The sequence below is a fragment of the Panthera uncia genome, assembly GCF_023721935.1.
Source record: "Panthera uncia isolate 11264 chromosome B3 unlocalized genomic scaffold, Puncia_PCG_1.0 HiC_scaffold_1, whole genome shotgun sequence".
Taxonomy (NCBI): domain Eukaryota; kingdom Metazoa; phylum Chordata; class Mammalia; order Carnivora; family Felidae; genus Panthera; species Panthera uncia.
This window is the reverse complement of record NW_026057582.1, coordinates 48481962-48503005: the sequence shown is the minus strand read 5'-3', so window position 1 is coordinate 48503005 and position 21044 is coordinate 48481962. Positions and strand designations below refer to the sequence as shown.

General features: G+C 35.5%; 1 protein-coding gene across 2 annotated transcripts in view; it reads right to left on the bottom strand.

Moving 5' to 3' along the window:
• NEMF (nuclear export mediator factor) overlaps positions 1-19223 on the bottom strand; it is a 61350-nt gene extending 42127 nt beyond the window's left edge. Inside the window, exons 1-15 of one of the 2 annotated variants that reach the window (XM_049612825.1) lie at positions 19068-19223; positions 18172-18240; positions 17925-18027; positions 14916-15041; positions 8093-8241; positions 7044-7111; positions 5979-6065; positions 4545-4618; positions 3354-3424; positions 3200-3275; positions 2752-2814; positions 1318-1395; positions 970-1178; positions 523-714; positions 149-212 (exon numbers count right to left, since the gene is read on the bottom strand). In XM_049612825.1, the coding sequence (XP_049468782.1) occupies positions 149-212; positions 523-714; positions 970-1178; positions 1318-1395; positions 2752-2814; positions 3200-3275; positions 3354-3424; positions 4545-4618; positions 5979-6065; positions 7044-7111; positions 8093-8241; positions 14916-15041; positions 17925-18027; positions 18172-18240; positions 19068-19126 (1488 nt within the window). In that variant the 5' untranslated portion in view covers positions 19127-19223. The remainder of the gene's footprint in view (positions 1-148; positions 213-522; positions 715-969; positions 1179-1317; positions 1396-2751; positions 2815-3199; positions 3276-3353; positions 3425-4544; positions 4619-5978; positions 6066-7043; positions 7112-8092; positions 8242-14915; positions 15042-17924; positions 18028-18171; positions 18241-19067) is intronic. The other variant, XM_049612826.1, reaches the window with a different exon arrangement.
• Between the last annotated feature and the right edge of the window lie 1821 nt (positions 19224-21044).

Sequence of the window (21044 nt, the reverse complement as noted above, 5' to 3'; positions counted from 1 at the left end):
TAAACACTGGAAATACATATAATTACAGCAAAATTAAGTTTGAAAGTTATTTCTGAATTAGAAAACCTCATTTAAATGAAATAATTAAAGCCACTCATTTAAAGCAGAGAAAAAACAATTCACATTCACTCTAAGAAACAGTAAGTACCTTCTCAGCAGCTTCAACGGTCTTTTGTGTTTTCTTAGCAGCATACCTCTTGTGATCATAGTATCTAGAAAAATGCATTTCTCTTAATTTTAAGTAAAATTAAGCTATTAAAATTTTAAGTAAAATTAAGCTATTCTTTAGCTTTCTATTTGTTACTTCTAATTTTACACATTCAAATCATATGGAACAAATTTTGTGAATTATGCAACTTTGTTTTGTATGTTTTGAAAACAAAGTTGTATAATGCACAAAGTTAGATTTTAAAAAGTGTTTTCACCCCAAAGCACATACATACGTAATATACATACATATATTATCCTTATTATCCTGATTTATTGCAGATATTTTACTTACAATTCATACTTAACACTTACTTTTTGGCATTGGCATATGCTGACAAGCTGAGATCAACATCAACAAGTAATGGCCTATTTTTTTGAGGCTTCTGCAGCTGTTTATTCTTTTGCTTTTTCTTTTTTCCTTTTGGTGCTTCGGTTTCATTTTTTTCAACAGTGATGTCACCATCAACATCGTCATCTTCCTCCTCTGATAACAAGTATGGATTTCTATTAAAAATATTCAATAGTATTTCACTAATGTCAATGACATCACTTTTTTATTTTCAATTTTTTTCCTCAATGAAATTATAAAGTATTTGCAGTATTTAAATAGTTGCATTATTTTAATGTAAATAATGTTTTTTCTGTATCTTCAAGGATAAACTTCCAAATACAAGAGAAAAAATTTTAAATGAATACAGTGAACAATTTAACAGCAAAATAAAAACAAGCATTAACTGCTTAACTAAGAATCAAACTCACCTTAGTAGCATTGTAACATGGTTTGTTTGTAGTTTTAATTCTTTAATTGCACTTGCAACAGGGTCTCCTTGAGCTTGGGCTTCTTTCACAATTAACCCAATTTCTGTCCAATCAATCTGGTTGGCTAAAGCACTTCGAACAACCTGAATAGCTCTGTCAACTATCTGTAGGTTCATTTCTATGAGCTCTCCTTTAAGTTTGTCTATTTCCTTAAGAAACAAAAACATTTACTGTAATACCATGTTAAAGTTATGTTTTTAGTTTTTATTTTAATTCCACTTAGTTAACATACAGTGTTTTATTTAAAGTTACCATTTGTGAAATCTGGGAAAAAGCTAAACAGAATACCTGAGCCTGTTGAAGAGCTTCTAATCTGTTTTCGTGATCCTTCCGGACGTTATCTAATTTCTTCAATGCTTGTTTTTCCTTTTGTGGGCAAAACATATTTTTTAAAAATTAGTTTTCTTCTGCCTTCTGCACCTTTCCTCTCTTACATCCTGAAACTCTCCCTCCTCCACTTCAACCCCACAATGCTGTCTGAGGTTCCTGCAGTCCAACACCCAGGTCTACCCTACCCCAAAGTGTTTCAAGCTCCCAAATTACCTCTCCCCACTACCTACTTCCCATTCCCTATATAGGAATGTATTCTGACTATAAGACATTTTCTTCTTATCACATAACTGTAAAGTTTTAGGGAAATGCATTCTTAAAGAACACAAATTACCAAAAGAGCTTCTTTTTAAGTTATTGCTGCTTTTAATTTTCTCAGTATTATTTCTACAGAGTACTCTTTTTCTTAAATTAATGCCAAAAGTCTCACAGTAGTTAATTTACCTTCTATATAGCATTTTAGCATTTATCATTTGCATTTCAAGGTTATTGATTTGAGGCAAATTTTCTAACACTAGTAACAGAATCATCAGTTAATGAAGGTTTGAATCATGGGATGTAGTATTTAAAAGATTTGAATCATAAGAATGGTGACTATTAAAAGAACACACAGTGATTACTAAAATAATTCATGAATATTCTGATGCACATAAAAACATGCAATCCAATGTTACTGCTAAGTATCTGTTTACTAGCTAAAGTGCTGCCACCGTGTGGCAGGCACACTATTTAATTCACTCAACCCACCAGCTTTGAAATTGTGCTGTTAATTTTTTAAACAGAGGGGAGGGCACAGAGATTCATATAATTCCAAACTTTTGCACACATATTTCAAGAATTTATTAATATTTTTGAAAAATTAAATCCTCTTCAAATCAAGAGTGACTGTGGCTAATTTCTAAAACAACTCTGGCAATGCTCCAAAATCATGGTCAAATGTACCAAGAAACAGAGCATATTAAAACTTCCTGTGGAGTTTGAAAGCCCACTTAGAATAAAACCCAGTTTAATGAAAAATACACTTATTTGTACAGAAAGAACGTTTCCCTTTCTTTTGGCCTACTTAAAAATCTCCTTGGAACAATGTTCCCTTAACAGCAAAGGTTGAAAAGCTTTGGGTTGCTGTAATAACCCATATTATACTAGGGAATAAATAACAGGACTCACCTTCCCATTGTATTTTCCATCTTAGAGAATATCTTACGTACAGATGGAACAAACGAGGGAATGCTTTTCAACAGTGAGATCTCCCCTGGACCATTATCAGTGAGCCAAGGGATCAGGGCATTCCCATACTACTTCTGAAACGTCACCAATTCCTATATGAAAGCATCGTCTACACAGCAAATCACACCAAGCCTAGTTAGTTTAATGTTTTTAACAATACCATACCTGTTGTAAAGCTTTTAAATCTATTTTCTGACCTTCTATCTTGGAATAAAATTCATCCACGGCCTTATTTAAAAAACAGAAAAAGACAGTAACTGGTTAAAAACAAAACAAAACAGGGTCTCTACTTCAACTTAGATACACAGAATTTTAGAGTCCATTTTGTTTCATAACACTACCCAAAGAACTTGAACAGATTCCCAGAAAATGTATTATATAGCTCAAAGGGCCAAGAATCAAATTAAGTTCAAACCTTTGGTCCTTCATCTTGAAATAAAGTGACAATAAAAATTTCCAACAGTTTTTATTTGTGACTGCAATGATCTTTAATCCTCAGATACAGTGATTGTAAACCAGAAATATTTTTAATTTATCAATCAAATCAAGTTGGTGTTAATTTAATAACTCATATCATACTAACTGGTCAAAAAAACAGAATTGGAAAACCCACCTTGTCAAATGATTCAAATTCTATATATGGACATTGTGAATGTTGAGAAAACAAGAAAGGATGAAATTCCTCATACCTGCAAAACATATTTATTATATCATTCAAGAACATTAATAAATATCCAAAGTAAATTGACTCATGCCTATATGCTTACGTGAGTATGTCTTCAGTTGGTTTATCTACTTCCAAGCTTGGTTTTATTTCTCTTTTCTGAATGATGTACCCCTACAAAAATCCAATATTAAAATTCATTTCTCTTCATAGTTAAGATGTATCTTCCATGACTGATACCGATTTTATTAAACTTACAAAATTATTCTAGTTTTAAATAATCTGCTACATTTGTCTATTGATTGTATCAATTCTCAAAATGATGTTTCTAGGCTCAATAAGTATTATTAAATAATACTTTTTTTCATATGGACAAGAAAAATAAGGAATAAAGAAAATTAAAACTAGTGATTTGATAAAATGATGGGATTATCCGTGTACATTTTGCTTTTTTCTTCCTAATTTTAGATATTCTGCAACTTTAAAAAGTCAATAGCACTTTACTTTCAGGAGAAAAAGTCTTAGGTTTACTTTGTTGGTAAGAAATTTTAATTCATTTTAAAAACTGGGCAGGTGTATCTGCACTGAATTTAGCTGGAATTAATCAGAACTTCCTCTGAACTTCTAGTATAAAGTTATACTTTGAATAGGGAACAAAAACAAGATATGAGATGATTCAGAGGATGTTTACCTATTAGAGTGATGTAAATTGCTAATTTTTTAATTAAGTGCTAGCAATTAAAAAGTATTTCTCTAAATAAAACCAACCTAAGAGGAATTATTTTCAAATTCCTCAACTTTCCTGGTATGCCAATTGTGACCTGACCTAGTACTTTCTATAAAAAGAAGAGAAGAAGGGCGCCTGGGAGGCTCAGTCAGCTAAGCATGTCACTCTTGATTTCAGCTCAGGTCATGACCTCAGGGTTCATGAGATCAAGCCCCATGTCGGGCTCTGTGCTGACAGGGCAGAAGTCTGCTTGGGATTCTCTTTCTTCCTCTCTCTCTCTCTGACCCTCCCCTTGTTTGCATGCTCTTGCATGTGCATTCTCTCCCTCTCTCAAAATAAATAAACTTAAAAAAAAAAAAAAGGAACAGAAGAAAAATTATAACCCAACAGCAATTAGAAAAAAAAAACCCAAAAACCCCTAGAATAAGCATATTACAGATGTTGAATTTCCAAATTAACAAAAAACTTACATGTAGTGATCCCTAATTCACTGTGAATTCTGAAAATCTAAAAAATAAAACCACAATATACAATAGTACAATATACAATAATAATATGTGGTACTACCTTTCCACTGAAGTTGGATGTTGTTTTCATATAGTCTTCTGCTTTCTGCAGACAAACAAGTACTTTTTCAAGGTCTAACAGAACAAAATGGAAAAAAGGAATGCCAATCAAGTGTCAATTAACTATTACAAAACCATACTGAAAACAGAAAAGTGCTTATGAAATAATAACAGTGTTCAAGAAAATTAAATATAGTTACTTCATGTTTATAATCAGTATATGTAAATAAGAATATGTTTTGGCCAGCTTGTGATCCCAATAGTTTTTTACTGAATCCATCTTTACCCTCATGATGTTAAAGATACTTTGTTTATATACTAAATTCCCATATATATGTGGGCCTGTTTCTGAATTTTTCATTTTGTACTTTTTTAAAAACTATTAGGTTCTTAATATACCTTTATCTGTAAAAGGGTTATTCTCCATCACTACTACTATTTTCCAAACATTTCCTGAACATTTTCACATGCTTTTATTCCACAGTATTTATTTAAAAAACCAGAACACTGCAATTGCAAAAACAATACCACCTGTTGGCATTTTGATCAGGCTTGCACTGAATTAGTATGTCAAACACAAAATCACTCACTAAAACATTAATTTGTATTTTTAAACATAAAAACGTTTACAGCATAAAAACTAATATCCCCAAATCTTAACTGATATGTAATCCCAAAATATAAACACGAAGAATATATTTTTGTAATTTTACATGAGAATCTGCAAATAAATTTGTCAAAAGTCAAGTCTTCCTTTTCCCTTATATTTCCTCTAATTTTTTACTGTCCTAATCTGGCAATTTAGTTAGATTCCCTTAAGTAGTTACAAAAGCCTAATTCATCACATAGACACACTACAGTTCTTATAGAATTAAAATGCATGAATAAAACTATTACTAAAAGCACTCCCAACTTCCTAGTCAGAAGGTGAATAACTCAACTACATCAAGTGTTATACCAGATCCTACCTCAAGTATGGTAACCACTTCAATTATTCAGGGGAAGGAGAATATTGTAAAGTTGAAAAGTACTAAGGTAGGTCAAGAGACTGAACTGTGAGTTACCAGGGATAAAGTGCCACATTAGAGCAGGAAGGCGGATAGAACATTCATAGACCTGGGGCGCCTGGGTGGCTCAGTTGGTTAAGCGTCTGACTCTTGATTTCGGCTCAAGTCATGATCTCACAGTTCATGGGATCAAGCCCCATGTCCCTTTCTGCCCCTCCCCTGCTCGCATTCTTTCTCTCTCAAAATAAATAAATAAATAAATAAACAAACAAACATAAAAAAAATTAATAGATCAAATATTTTATAGTTTTTACAGATTTACTACCTGCTCACTTTTATTACTTTCCCAGAAAGAATTTTCATAGTTTTTTAAAAAAGGAAGTACATGAAACATGAAAATGGGCAAAAATTGTAGCATGCAGGCATACCTTTACTTTCAAATTTTTCATCCACTTTGACATTGCCAGAGAATCCATTTTCTATAAGACAGTGTTCAATGAGAGCTGGTCCATAGGCTATAAAAGCAGAAGATATTATTTTTAGTATTCCCCTATATAATATCCAAAATATAATACGAAATTTACATCCCAATATAAATATCTACTCAGAAGTCAATGAAAATAACAATTTACTTATTTTGCTTTTTATGATTTTATGATTTTATTTTTTTACTTTACTTATTTTGAAATGTAATTAGAAATGATAATTCAAGTACTTACAAAAATTTGAGACTACAACTGCAGAAGTCAGTGCATAAATTTTATAAGAATTTAATGGAATTGAGCCACATATAAAGGATTTCAAATCAGGAATGAAAGATTGCTTTAGCATCCAAAAACTGGTTAATACAATACCCCATATTAATAAATTAATTTTAAAAATTCAAACTTAACAATTTTATGTATGCTATACTAACAGTTGGAAAGCTGTAAGGGTAACTTATTAATGCATTCTAATTTCAGAAGAGAGGACAAGTGACTCCCTAATGCCCAGTAACTGAGGATACCTGCCTGCCCAAGTCCTCTCCAGACTCATCAGTATAGGGATGAGTAATGATTTTTCAAGTATAAATTTATTGGATTATCTTTATCCTGACTGAAAGTACCTGACAGATTCTGGGGTACCCTGAGACACACCAATTAAAAACAAAAACAAAAACTCAAGTGGTTATTAAATCAAAGATTCACAATGAAAAGAAAACACAATTTCTCAGAATAGTACACTAGCACTAAAATGCTAGATAACATACTATCAGTTTATTTAGCTGTATTGCTTTTAAATAAAAGCTAACACATAAAGGTCAAACTTCATGTGGTATAACAAATTCCTCTTTCCTTAAAAATAAATTCTTATTTATTCAAAAGATAATTTTAAGCTCCCTTCTACATTATCAAGTTGTTGTAATACTCTCTTAAGTTATAAAAGATTTAAATATATTCCTGAAAACTACATTTTCTTGCAAACATTTCATTGCTCTATTTAGGCTTACTCACGAAGTAATGGATTAAGAACTCTCTTCAGTAGTTCACCTTTAGGTGCACTGGCTATTATTTCAGTCAGTCTGTGAAAACAAAATTGACACGCCTCTCATTATCTTTTATTTAATAAAACTTACAGCAATATTCATATTTACAATTCTTTCATTTCCATCAAATTGCCTAATCATCACAATACTCTAACATACAAGAAGAATTAGTTCACTTTGTAGGTAAGAAAATGGGTCATAAAAGTAATTTACCCAAGGGTAGTAGGTTCCTGAGCAGCACACTAGGACCTGAAACCAAGTCTTCTAAGAAAAATCAATACTTTTCAACTTAGTCATATTGTTTAATGAAAATGTGCCCATATGTGTTAAGAAAGAGATGTTCCTATATAACAGGTAAATGTTTGTAGAGCTTGGTGATAGATCTTAATACCTGGAATGGCTTTACCTAATTATGCATTTAGTAAGAGCTCTTAAGGATGCTGTTTGGCCACTCTGATCCCCAGATCAGCAGCACAAACATCACCTGAGAACTTGTAAGAACTGAAAATTCCTGGGCTCTACACCAGATCCACTGAATCAGAAACTGGAAGCAGGGGCAGGATATGTTTTATCAAGCCCTCCAGGTGAATGTGATGCATGCTAAACTCTGAGAACCTCTGCTATCGCTATTAGCAAAACCTTCCAGCCAGAAGAGTACCTAAAATCAGCACCTTATCCCACGGTACTCCCTTTTCTTAGCTAAACAATTTCCATTTGTACTCTGTGCAAGATAGCCATCTGTCTTCCCACAGAATAGCTAGTAAGTTCCCTCACTTTACCAAGAAATCATCAACACCTGAAGTAACACCAGATTTAGATTAAAAAGACACACAGCTGCTACTTGCAAATGAGGTTTAATTGCTTACATGCACTTTTAAATAGTTCAAGCAGTCCAAATTTAGTTATTTTATGCAAATGAACAAAATATTTTATGTGACAGTTCTTTAATATTCTGACATATGATCTATTTTACTTTTTAATACAACATGAAATGAGTTTAGAAACAAAACATGTTACCTTTCCAAAGTAAGCAAAGGTTCAGCAGCTCTAGCATGATCAACTGGGTAGCGTTCACGAACAGCAAATTTAACATCATCTGACTCATCAGTTCGAAATCTTAGTATATTCAAAATTAGGTACTCATAATCTGTAAGAACAATGTTTCCCTGTAATAAAATAAAATATAATTTATTGCTTTTCCCAATCATTCTTGAAACTTCTTAAAAAGTGAGAAAGAAAATGGGGTCTCTTAAAAACCTGAATCAAAGCTACAATGAAGTTAGAAACAAAAAGCACTTGAGTCACATCTAAACAGTGCTCCTTGCACTTGTCCATCATAGACTGAAATAAGATAAATAAAGGACCCCAAGTTTGAAACATAATGAAGGAATATAAAGCAACTTTAAACTCACTGTCTGATCGTTCTACTGAAGTCACTAATGGAAGTACAACAGTTATCACCTACTTTTCACAACTTTGCTTTACACCGCCCTGCTTTTACAAAAGTCCTACATTAATACCGGTCTTCACTGACCGAAAGAAATCTGAAATTAATTTTCACTTTTATGAAAATAAGGCAAAAAACAAAAAAAAGCACTCAGTTTGTTTGGCAGTGACCTGTTATAGAGTCAGCAGGCAACTCAAGCAGTGAGTCAAACCCCATTCCCTGGGAACTTAACTCAGCATTTCAGCATCAAGCCATCATAGCTTTGAACTGTGAGCATCTGTGCTTTACCTCTACTTATTTTGTGCATCTATTAGTAAGATATGTCCTTAAAGTATCAGAAAAGCCTAAGAGAAGGTATTTTCTGGGGATGTTCAAAAGGTTTTCTATATAAATTGGTGACAACTGCTTCTCTGCTTTATGCCATTTCAGCTTACAAAAGTTTCCATATGAACGCTCTACTTTCGGAGAGCAGGAGAAACCTGTAGTCAGTTAACACCTTGATGATCACCAGCTAAACTTACTGTTGTCCTTGCAGGAGGTAGGTCTACAAATACCGTGGCTTATTAAAAACAATTCAGAACAGACAGATATTTCAGAAACCAAATGAAGAGATATTTATACTTTCATCTGCAATTTGTCTTTGGATAGCAATAGTTATCTGGCAAAATCAATACAGATAGTTACACTTCATACCCACGTGGTTCCACACTTGTAATGTAGCCTAATGTAAGAACTCCATAAAACCAAAAGCTATATGCTTAAAGATATTCACTGCAGTTTATTTCCAATAGAAAAAAATGGAAACAGCCTAAATGTAAAAATTGAGGAAATTGCTGAATTATGATATATCAACCTAACAAACTATTTAAAAGCTGTTAACTTATGAAGACTGTTTTGAAAAAGTAGGAAAATGTTTATAATCTTAAGTAAAAAATAGCAAGACACAGAAAAAAATCTGTATCCTAGGAAGTGGAAAGCAAATATATGGAAAAATGAAAGTATCTATTAAAAAGTTAAGATTAGGGGTGTCTGGGTGACTCAGTCAGTTAAGCGTCTGACTCTTGGTTCCAGCTCAGGTCATGATCTCACTGGTCTGCAAGTTCAAGCCCCACCTTGGACTCTGTGCTAAGCATGGAGCCTACCTGGGATTCTCTCTTTCTCTTTCTCTCTTTCTCTCTTTCTCTCTTTCTCTCTCTCTCTCTCTCTCCTCCCCCACCCCATCCCTCTCCCTGACTTGCAGTCTCTCTCTCAGAAAAGAAAAGAAAAAGTTAACTGAAAAGCAAAGTTTGGGTGAGGGCTTGGAAAGAAGTCCACATAGTGTCTGACTGAAGAAGATGTAATTTAACGTGACTGGCAAAACAGACCCAGCCATAGAGCCTGGCACAGAGAAGGTGCTCAATAAATGTTTGTTGAATCAAAGCGTGCAGTTATCAAGAATATCTGGCAGATTCCAGCAAGGCAGTTACTTTCCTGAAAGTGTTTTTTGCCTTAAACCAGGGTTTCCCAAAACTATTCTGTAAGATGGTTCCCCCCACCTCCATAAAAAAAGAACTCTGAGCAAATAAAGTTGGAAATTCTGTGTAACATATCCTTCTCTAGGGGATATACACATCACATTATTGCATTAAAGGCACTGATAAGTCCCAGAGTTTAAAAAAAAAAATTTTCCCCCTTTATTCTCAAAGGCCCTCAAATTTTAATGGCTATGGGACCTATTTTTCTAGGTACACCTATTATCTAGGGAAGGTAGTATCTAAGAAACATACTTTGGGAAATACTGTGCTTGACTCTGATGTACTCAATAAACTACTTTCTGACCTTAACTTACTTTCTCCAGCATCCTTCTTGTTGGAATTTTATTGCAAATTAATAAACTGAGTTTGTTAAATGAATTTGAGCAGCAATCACCTCTTTAACCAAGGTCTGATCAATTCTAGATAAACCATACATCAAAATTCCAGACATGAAGCCTAGGAGATCAAACCCTGGTATAAAGAGAGGGAAGAGCAATCTTCAAGATCTACTGTAAGAGTCAACCAACCTACCTCTCTTAAGTATCACAATAACTGCTGACAATTCCCAAGCACATACTTTCATGTATAAAATCCTTAATCTGTATTTCCAACTCATCAATAACTGGACCTCTGAAACCTAGGCAGTATGCATACTAATAGCTCAAACCCCTCAAAATAGAAAGGCCCTAAATGCAATGGGGTATCCTGGATTGGATTCCAGAACACAAAAAGGGTATGTACTACAAAAACTGGTGAAATCTAAGAAAAAGTCTGCAGTTTAATTAACAGTAATGTGTCAGTGTTAACTTCTTAGTTTTAACACATGTACTGTGATTATGTAAGAGGTTAACATTAAGAAAAATGAAATGAAGGATATACAAGAACTTTTCATATTATCTTCACAACTTTTCTATAAATCCTAAATTATTACAAAATGAAAAGGTTGTTTACATTTTTTTAATTAAAAAAAATTTTTTTAAGTTTATTTATTTCTTCTGAGAGAGGGAGGGAGCATGAGCAGGGGAGGGGCTGAGAGAGAGAGAGAGAGAGAGAATCCCAAGTAGCCTCCACACTGCCAGTGCAGAGCCAGACGCAGGGCGTGAACTCATGAAACCGTGAGATCATGACCTGTGAGCCGAAACCAAGAGTCCTATGCTTAACCAACTGAGCCACCCAGGTGCCCCTAGATTTTTTTTAATAATAGCAAAGATTACACAAAATCATTGTATGCAAAGAATTTTTACATATCATTAAGGTCTAAGTTTAAATTGAAAAAGGAAAAAAAAAAATGGAAAGGTCCGTGCCTGGTACATAAGTTTAAATTTAGAACGTAAGCATATTGACTGAAACCTAAGCATGCCTTCAGTTACATTCTAGAGATTTTTTCCTCCCACAGATGAAAAAAAAAAAAAAGGTGTTTGGGTTTTTTGTTTGTTTGTTTTGACGGTGGTGGGAAGAGGGGAAGGAGATCATAAATAAGACACCATACATAACAGTGGTTACCTTGGAATGAGGAAATGGTTTGGGCTAGGAAGGGTAAGACTTTCCATTTTAATTTTATGTACTTCTCTATATACTGAGAATGTATTCATGAACTACTTGATAAACATATCTAATTTAAATGGTAGTCTAGATAATTCCAACCAATGTCTTACTGAGAAACAGAAAAACTGGACAAAATACACAAAGCTTGTATTTTAAGAAATCAAAAATGCAAGCAAGACAGGAAACCTTCACAGGACCAAAACCTAGGAGAAGAAAACTCAGAAAGATGAGTCACACATGGGGGCTACTTTTCCCCTAGGATCGTTTGTCTAACAGTTAAGAAACAACTGATAGGCTGAGAAGCTGAGCATAAATTTTGATAGACTCACGGGACAACTAAGGGGAATAAAAACTGGAGTTCAGAGCCCAAGTGAAAGGTGACTGGGGCAGTGGCAGGGGCAGATATCCTGATAAGTCCTGAGAAATCCAGTTCTGAATAGTGACTCATAAAGGTTGCTTCTTAAGGGAAGGTGTGAACCAGAAATATACCAGATTTTCCAGGCCCAACTTCTAATCAATTCAATTTTTGATTGGAGTAAGGTAATCTGGAATTAGCTGTACCCTTAGCCACTTGTCAAAAGCAATTATCTTCTCTAGAGAAAGACAAGTCATTCTGGATCTCAGACTACAACTACTGTTTTTTCTACTCAGTTCCTGGCACAAAATGAAATAACCAGGCATGTGAGGAGACAAGACAGTGTAATTAAAATCAAAAGAAACAACAGACAATAAAAAGAGCAATTCCAAGTGATTCTTGTCTGGTAGCAATAAAATTAGTGAATTGGAAGACAGATCAAAGAAAATCGGGCTGAATTTCCCAAAACTGATGAAAAACATCAACTCAGATTCTAGAAACCCTATGAACCCCCAAAAGATAATTACAAATAACTCAACTAGGCACAGCACAGCAAAAATACTGAAAACCAAAGACAAAGAGAAAAAATTTTAAAGCATCCAGATAAAAAGGCCAGATTACCTTCAAAGGAGCTGACAGATTTCAGTAGAAGTAACAGTTGCCAGAAGACAATAAACTATTATTGTAACTGTCAAAATTTATTTAACTAATGAATAATAAAACCACTAGATGGTAAAACTGGTTGTAAGAGAAATGAAATAAATGAACTATTTACAATGAGAATAATTGTGTAAGATTGTCAATTCAAGGCAGTAAGACTGTAACCACTGAGGATATCTTTTCTTTGGACAGATACAATTTGAATCTCTACTGGATCAAATAACTTTCATTGCTATCAGGCAAGAATCATTTGCATTGCTATCAGTTTTCTACAAGTTAAAGTCTACACTTAAAGAACTGTAAAAAAACAAAACAAAACAAAAAACCCTAATCAATAGTAAACAGCAAATTCAAGATACACAACTCTAGAGGAAAAACTAACCCCCATAAGTGCCTGCTAGACAACACCCAGCAGGGTACTAAAATGACAGTTTGGTCCTTTTTGTCTCTTTCCAAATTTTAGATACTTTTTTACAGTCCTTTCTCATCATAACATCTAAAATTATTTTGATGACAAATATACATAAACACAAGCTACTCTCATTGCATCTTGGCCTGATTTACATAGGTCCAGCAAGAAATGTTAAGTAACATAAATATATCTCCTCAGATATAGTCAGCAAATCTAGAGTCACAAGGTATGAAGCAATTACTAAAGCCATAATAATCACTGCTGCCTGGAGAATTCGTAAGAAATCTGGGATTTTATTTTCAAAAGTTTTCTATTATCCCAGAGACTTAAAAATTAGTATTTGAAACCAAACAAAAATCACTACTGATTGTGTCAGCGGTAGACCTATAAATACAGGTAAATTCCTCTTTAAAGTTATTCAGATCTACAGTTATTCAAATCTATTCAAATTCTTTACCACCAATAGGCTAGGATCATATATGCCACAGAATAGGTAAAAGATCAGTTTCTCAGGATGTTTTGTGGACACTGCTTCTACATATAAAATATAACCTTTGTCATACCTAGTTAAGTGAGACTTATTCACAAATATGACACCCTAAGTTTGACCTAGTTTGCACAATTTGCCTTATTATATCTTGGTAAAAAGAATTACAAATTCTTATTGAACCTATGTAAACATACACATTGCCATTAGCTGTAAAAAAAAAAAAAAAAAAAAAAAAATCTCAGTAAAAAATCTCATTTGTTCCTAAATTCTAAAGGATCAATGAGAGCAAATCACCATTTAATTATATATCATTCCAGTTTGCAGAAGTACAGACTACTAAGGATGAAGAGAAAGGTAAAGGGCTCTATCATACATCACCATAAAATACTCATCATAACACCAAAAATATTCTAGAAAATAACTAACCACAATTAGATTCTCTCCAGTTTATTCAGTCCTGTGTAATTTATTCTGATCACCCTAGAACACAGGTTAGCACTCTATTTTCATGGAAGCACTTGCTTCTAGATTAAAATGAGTCTTATAAATCCTACCTTGGCCCTCTGATATATTTTGGTATTTGTCTACACACTATTGGCTCATACAACATGAGTCTATAAGAGCAGAGGCCAGCAAACTTTTTTACAAAGCAAACTCTGTAAAAGGCAAGACAGTAAACATTTTAGCATTTGTGGCCACATATGGTCTCAGTTGCATATTCTTTTTTGTTTTTTAAGAGCCCTTTTTAAAACATAACCATTCTTAAGCTCACAAGCTTTGTAAAAAGGGGCCACAGGCTGTAGTTTACCAACTCCCATTTAAGAGTATCTGGTATGTCCTTCTACCAAGGTTCTGAACCTGACTTCTTTGTTGAAGACCCAATTTATAATGACAAAATTATAGGGACAGAACAGATTGGTAGTTGTCAGGAGGGAGGGATGGTGGGAGGAAGAGGAGTGGGTGGGTATGACCATAAAGGGGTATCACCAGGAAGATCTCTGTGGTAATGGAAAAATTCTGTATCTTGATTGCAGTAGTGGTTACATGAATCTACAAAGGTGGTAAAATGAACAGAACTAGATGCATACATTGTACCAGCATCAATTTCCTGACTTTGATATTGTACTATAATAACGTAAAATGTAACAACTAAGGGAAACGGACATCTCTATCTCTGCAACTTCCTGTGAATCCACAATCATTTGAAAACAATAAAGTTTTTAGAAAAATTTTTTAAAGAGGGTATCACACAAATTTCAATTGACCACTCACTACCTGAGACCACACACAAAAATCAATTTCAGATGGGCTACAGCTGCTGTTCCCTGCCCATATTTTACAGTATAATAGTATTACACAGATAATTAACAATACAACAATGAATTATCCTTCATCTCACCACCCAAATTTAACTTACCCTATCATAGAGCTCAATGATTAAGTGATAAGCAGCTTCATCACTTCCAAATTGAAAATCTACAATTCTATCCACACCAAGTTGTTTTGCACTGACTAATCGCCGACTCTTCAAATGTTTTCGGCACTAGTGGGAAACAGAAGAAAAGGGCATTCATATAGAAGTGAATTCCTAACCATTTGGTATTGGCTTGTAAATAAGCTTCCTCTTTTCATTTCCATCAAGAATAACATTTAAAAAATAGTAAACAAAAGCCTGCAGATGATAATCAAAGGAAAAACACTTTCTGTCAGGACTCTGACTGCTAACTCTGAAACAGTATTTTGTACTTTGCCCTATAGAGAAAGGTACTGTTGTTTATATCACTGCTAAATCTCTTTTTCTTACCCTGATGACCTCACTCAAAGCCACAACCTTTTTTCATAAAGCCTCTTTCCAGTCTCATCTTTTAAGGATCCCAAATTTCCTTTGTGTTCAATATTAATTAGTGGTTTCCACCAAACTTCCATTTCAAATACAAATTCTGAACCATGAGTTTATTGGTATTCTGTAAGTTCGCCTTCAACGTACATCCAATTACCTTCTATTCCCACAAATGTATTAATATAGCCCAGACAGAATTTTTCTGGTACTGTCTCCAAAGCTTTTGACCAACTTAGCTCAAATCCAAATATAATAACTCTTATTCCTTATCAAATCCCATTCTTCCTATCCCTAGTCATGATGTTCTTTTCTTATTAGCAATTAAAATACAATTAACGTTTTAAACCCAAATATAAATTACTTGGTCAACACCTATTGCTTTAGATTATATGTACCATCCTTTAGTACAAATATTTAAGTATAATATGAACCAGAAACAAGACTACTCTGTAGTGCCTAAAAATTCTTACCACTGTTTCTAATTCTTTAATTTGGAAGGTTGCTTACTCAAGACCAGTAAGAAAGAATGCTTTCAAGACTCAAATTCAAGATAAATTTTACAGAGAAGCTAATATAAATTCACCTTTAAAAATATATACAATCATTTTTAGAACCAATGCCAACTCTTTCATAACCAAGAAGACTTCTTCTCCAGACCTAATAGTTCAAATTGACGAAAATTCTCATTTTATGTACTTATACATTCAGGCAGATATAATAAGCCTTTTCAAACTTCTAACAATCTCTCCCTCCTATATTCAATAGTTCTAAGAGTGGTCTATAACGGTTTTGATTTAAACAGTGACCTACATATAGGGCTATTTTTAAACTCCCAGGGGAAAATCACAATCCTCCCAGAGGCCCCCAGTAGTATTTTTATTCAAGAAAAACAAAGTTAAAATGGAGATAAAAGGCATCCTTGAAAGGAACAGAAATCCACACCATGGAATGGAGAAAAGGGAAGATTACTTATCATGAGTATAGATGGGCATACAGTACATACATAATGTTTGTTTTATTTATTTCCCTATTAGCAGCTTGGTGAAAACAACAGTGCCACAAAGCTATCACTGGCATCCCCAAATGTGAGAATGAAGAACAATCACTGTGATTTGCCACAACTGAGCATGACTGTGCCATACAAAGGTAGCAGCTCTTTATTTTAAATTATTTATCATGTGCTTAACACTGTGTCTGCTCCATTGAAGGGTATCTCTCTATATACATTTAGATTAACATGTACACCTAACTCATAAAATTCTAACTTTTTTTTTTTTTTTTTTTTTTTTTTTAAGAGTGTTTGGCCTCCTATTGGTATAGCCTGATTTGGGGATTTTTACACAATCCCAGTATCATGTATCTTATCATCTGTAAAACTATAACCGTTCTTCATATCCACTGACATATTAAACAGCTCAAAATATACGTTATTAATTTATTTTGAAAAATGCTATACAAATACCAAGTGTCACCATTATTAAGGACAATTCCCAAAAGAACCATTTGGGGTTACTATAAATTAAACTTTTTAAGAGTTTGATAATTTTGTGACAGGCCTTGTGATTTGGGAAACACTTACCTAACTTGTAATCCAAAACAGATTCTAAGTTGCTGGGGATAAGATTCTTCTCTGTAAAGCCTCTAATGAAATAACACAATGCCAAAACAAATAAATTTCTGAAGGAAAGTGAGGAGGAGAGGAAGAAGGAAATTAATACATATGGAGCCCTAATATGTGTCAGGCATTGTGTTAGGTGCTTTACATGTTACTTCAAATAATCCTCACCAATAACCCCATGAGGGAGTTATTATCCGCATTCTACATTTAAAGAAACTAAGTTTCAAGAGGTTAAGTTACTTTTCTGGGTTATAAAATTATTTAGCGGCAAAATCATTAATTCAAAGTTAGGTATATTTGATTCTAATGTCTTTCTTCTGTACCACATAAACTTTCAGTATCTTTGTTATGCCAATAAACGGACAGGTAACACGTCCACAAATGCAGACTCTCTGTTTTAATAGAAAAAACAAAACAAGACAAAAGCAAAGAGAGAAGTGAAAAGTAAAAAGATATGATTGGTAACATACTAATGTCATTGACTATTTCAATAAAATACAGATTGGCAGCTCAAAAGTGAGCTGCAGAAAACTAGGAAAAGGTTAAGGGGGGGCATATCACAGAAAACCAAGAATACTAGAAGATAGGATATGAATTCAGAAATTTGGGAATCATAAAAGGTAAGAAACTAATGAAAATGATGCTTTAGAAAAATTAACTCTGGTCTAACAAAGAACTGTTTTGATAGCAAGAAGTATACTGCAATTCAAAGGACTTTATGGGAATGTTATACAAGTTGAAACTAGAATAATGACTGTGAGAACTGAAAGATCTAGAGCATACTGGGGTGTGAAGGGTAACAGGGAGAAGTCAATAAATGTCTACTTTATTCATCCCAGTATCTATCAACTATTTTATCTATACTTTATTCATAATAGTGAAGGAAAACCAAACATTTTAAAACTTAAATTGTTAGCGACCAATATCAGGGCCTTAAAATTTAGCTTCAAGTATAACTTAAAGTTTACCTTCATGGCAAAACTAGATGGCATCATATTCTTAGGCCACTCAAATTCTGTTGTGTGAATTCGTATGCCAGATTCAAGTAAAAGTGTAGCTTTAAAGTCTGGTCTGTGGAAGAAAGAAGTTAAATTTTTCTTTAAGGCATTTGTCAATGCTAACTCAATAAAACAGACTAAAAGTGCAGTTTAAAAAAAAATCAATAATCTCATATTTAATTACCAAAGATCAAACAAGCCTGTAAAATGCTCTTACTTTTGAAGACGAATAAGATAGGTCTTATTATCCACATCATAAACATTGTTTACTCTCATTCCTAGTAAGCTGCAAGAGAAAGGAAACACGTAACAACATGTGAAATACAAAACTTCACTCAAATTAAAGCCGCAGGAGGAAGCAGGGCCTTCAAAGAGGGGATCTTCAACTCAAAGGATATGGAGTCAACCAGGGAGCAGAGTGAAGGCCACCAGGCATTGAGCCCAAAAGAAGTGTAACTTCTTAAGAACAAAAGTTAAGACAAAAAGAGCAGTCCTAGGAACACCATGCATTGCCCTGCGTCCTTGAAATGACCCGATATTTCTAAGGAAATATCTAACCCCCTTTATTACAAAAGAAAAAAAAGGTAACAAAACTCTGGGGAAAAAAATGGCAAAGCTCACACAGCTGCATAACAGAAACCAGATCAGAATGTTACTTTCAGCTAAAACGCCAATATTCCGTCTCCTAGGAATGAGGAGGAGTGTCAAAGAAACCAGGCCTCCGGTCTGGAAACCCCTGAGGCAAAAGACTGCTGGGCACCCCGGCGTCTACTTGGTGTCTGGTGTCTTAATAAAGGTTCGCTGCCAGACCGGGGCAACTCAGGCCAACAAGGCGAGAGCTCGGCGAGGGCCCCGCCAAAGCCTGACACAAGATCCAGCGAGACAAGCAGCCCGGGAGTGCGGGGTGTGGGGCATGCGGACGCTGGGGTCCCCAGATATCCCGAGGGCCACGGGAAAGATGTCACGCGCTCACCCACCCAGGCCTAGCCAGGTCCGCAGAGGAGCACTGGGGGATTAAGTGGAAACATCAGGCTGGTCTTTTTTTCCACCACGGGGCACCGGCGTCTGCCTTCTGCATTCCCCGCAAGAGCGTAGTCACCTATCGCTCAGTACCTGGCATTCAGCTCCGCGAGTACCGCGCGGAGGTCAATGGTGCTGAAGCGAGTCTTCATGGCGAGGTCTGAGGGTCGCTACCGCAGTTTTCTCCACTGACTCCCTGACTCAACGCCGCTACTCTTATGCGCAGGCGCACTTGGCCGAAATCTACGGCCGCGCAGAAGACCCAATATTCCTTGAAGCGAACGTGTTTGCGTCGCTTTTCTGAAGAATTGGAATATCAAGCCGCCGTCAGCTAGCTTTTCGTTATACCAAAACAATTAGACATAGATCCGAACCATTCTCTTGAAACTGCATTCCTTCCTGGAAAGCTGACGGACTAGTCCGGTCACCTTTCCCTCTTGTGTTTCAGGACTCAAGCTGGCCTCCCTAGCGACCTCTGCTGGTCATAACAATTTATGATGAGAGTACTGGGAGGATTTCCCCCAAATGGGCGGTAGGGTTCGGTATGCAAGAGCAATGAGCCCATTCCATTCGGTTAACTGGACGAGTAGAATTTTGAAATATAACGAAACGAACTACCCTACAATTACCTACAATTACCCTCAACAATAAAGGCGAAGAAACGTTCAAAAAAGAGCTCCTATTTTGATGGACGCTCTCCGAAGAGCGTTTTGCGATGTCTTGTGGGATTTTCGTCTAACCTCGGTCTTGGCATCCCCTTGCCTCAGCATAGTACCTGGTATACAATAGGAACTCCGTAAACGCTTGGCAACCTGAATATTCAGGTGTTTTGCTACATAATGTTTTGAAATGAGATACAAAATAATAGAAGATTGCCCCACCATGGGGGACTCGTGGGGTAGTAGGAAAACTGCCAGGCAAGAATGCAAGTATGCCACTTCTCGTTGTGTTACGATAGATACAAGGAAAGAACGCAAAAGAGACAGGGTCTCGCTATGTTGCCCAGGCTGGAGTGCAGTGGCTATTCACAGGCGCGATCCCACTACTGATCAGCACGGGAGTTTTGACCTGCTCCGTTTCCGACCTGGGCCGGTTCACCCCTCCTTAGGCAACCTGGTGGTCCCCCGCTACCGGGAGGTCACCATATTGATGCCGAACTTAGTGCGGGCACCCGATCGGCATAGCGCACTACAGCCCAGAACTCCTGGGCTCAAGCGATCCTCCTGCCTCAGCCTCCCGAGTAGCTGGGACTACAGGCGCGCGCCACCGCGTCCGGCAAGGATCCTGAGCCTAGGAGGATTCTCCAGCCTGCCGGCTGCAAGTCGTCACAATTTCCAACAGCAGAAGGCGACTGTAAATTCGAAGGGCGCCGATGCCGTTTCAGAAGAAACCGGGAATTGTAGATGCTAAGGGGTGCTGCCATAAGACATATGGTACAGGGCATTACTGCATCGTAGGGCACAGTAAACCATGCTGAAGAACTCAAAATGTTAAATAAACCATTTGGAGAGTTTAGGAAAGAGTGGGAGCCAAGTTTGTGCTCCAAACTGCAAAAATGAGAGGTCCGGCTAGACATAAACAATACTAAAGTTATTATGTTGGCTCTGAAGGCATCCCCAAAAGATCGCCTAGATATCTTGCATAAAAACATACGAGTAAAACTCCACAGTGAAAGGGACGACACTCAGGTGTTTCTTTAAAAACAAAAACTGAAGTACTCAGCAAAACTCCCTCCTTAGGGCACTAGACCGATAAGATAGGAGCAGGAACACTAAGTAATACAGGGAACGTCTGCCTATCAACTAATTAATTCATTTCTTCTGCTTTGTCTGTCAAGGAAAGTGGGCATCAGAAAGAGCATGCAAGAAAATACTTAAGGGAGAGAAGTAGATCAAGATAAGAGTTAAAATGACCAGAGAACTGCATCAATTACTATTGAATTCTATCATTCTAGTTTTTGAATTTCTTTGAGAAAATTCTGAACCAGGAATACTTGAGGACTTGTTGGGGGGAAAAGAGAAAACAGGAGGTGGGTAAATCATCTGATTTTCAAAGAGTAGATAAAAGTGA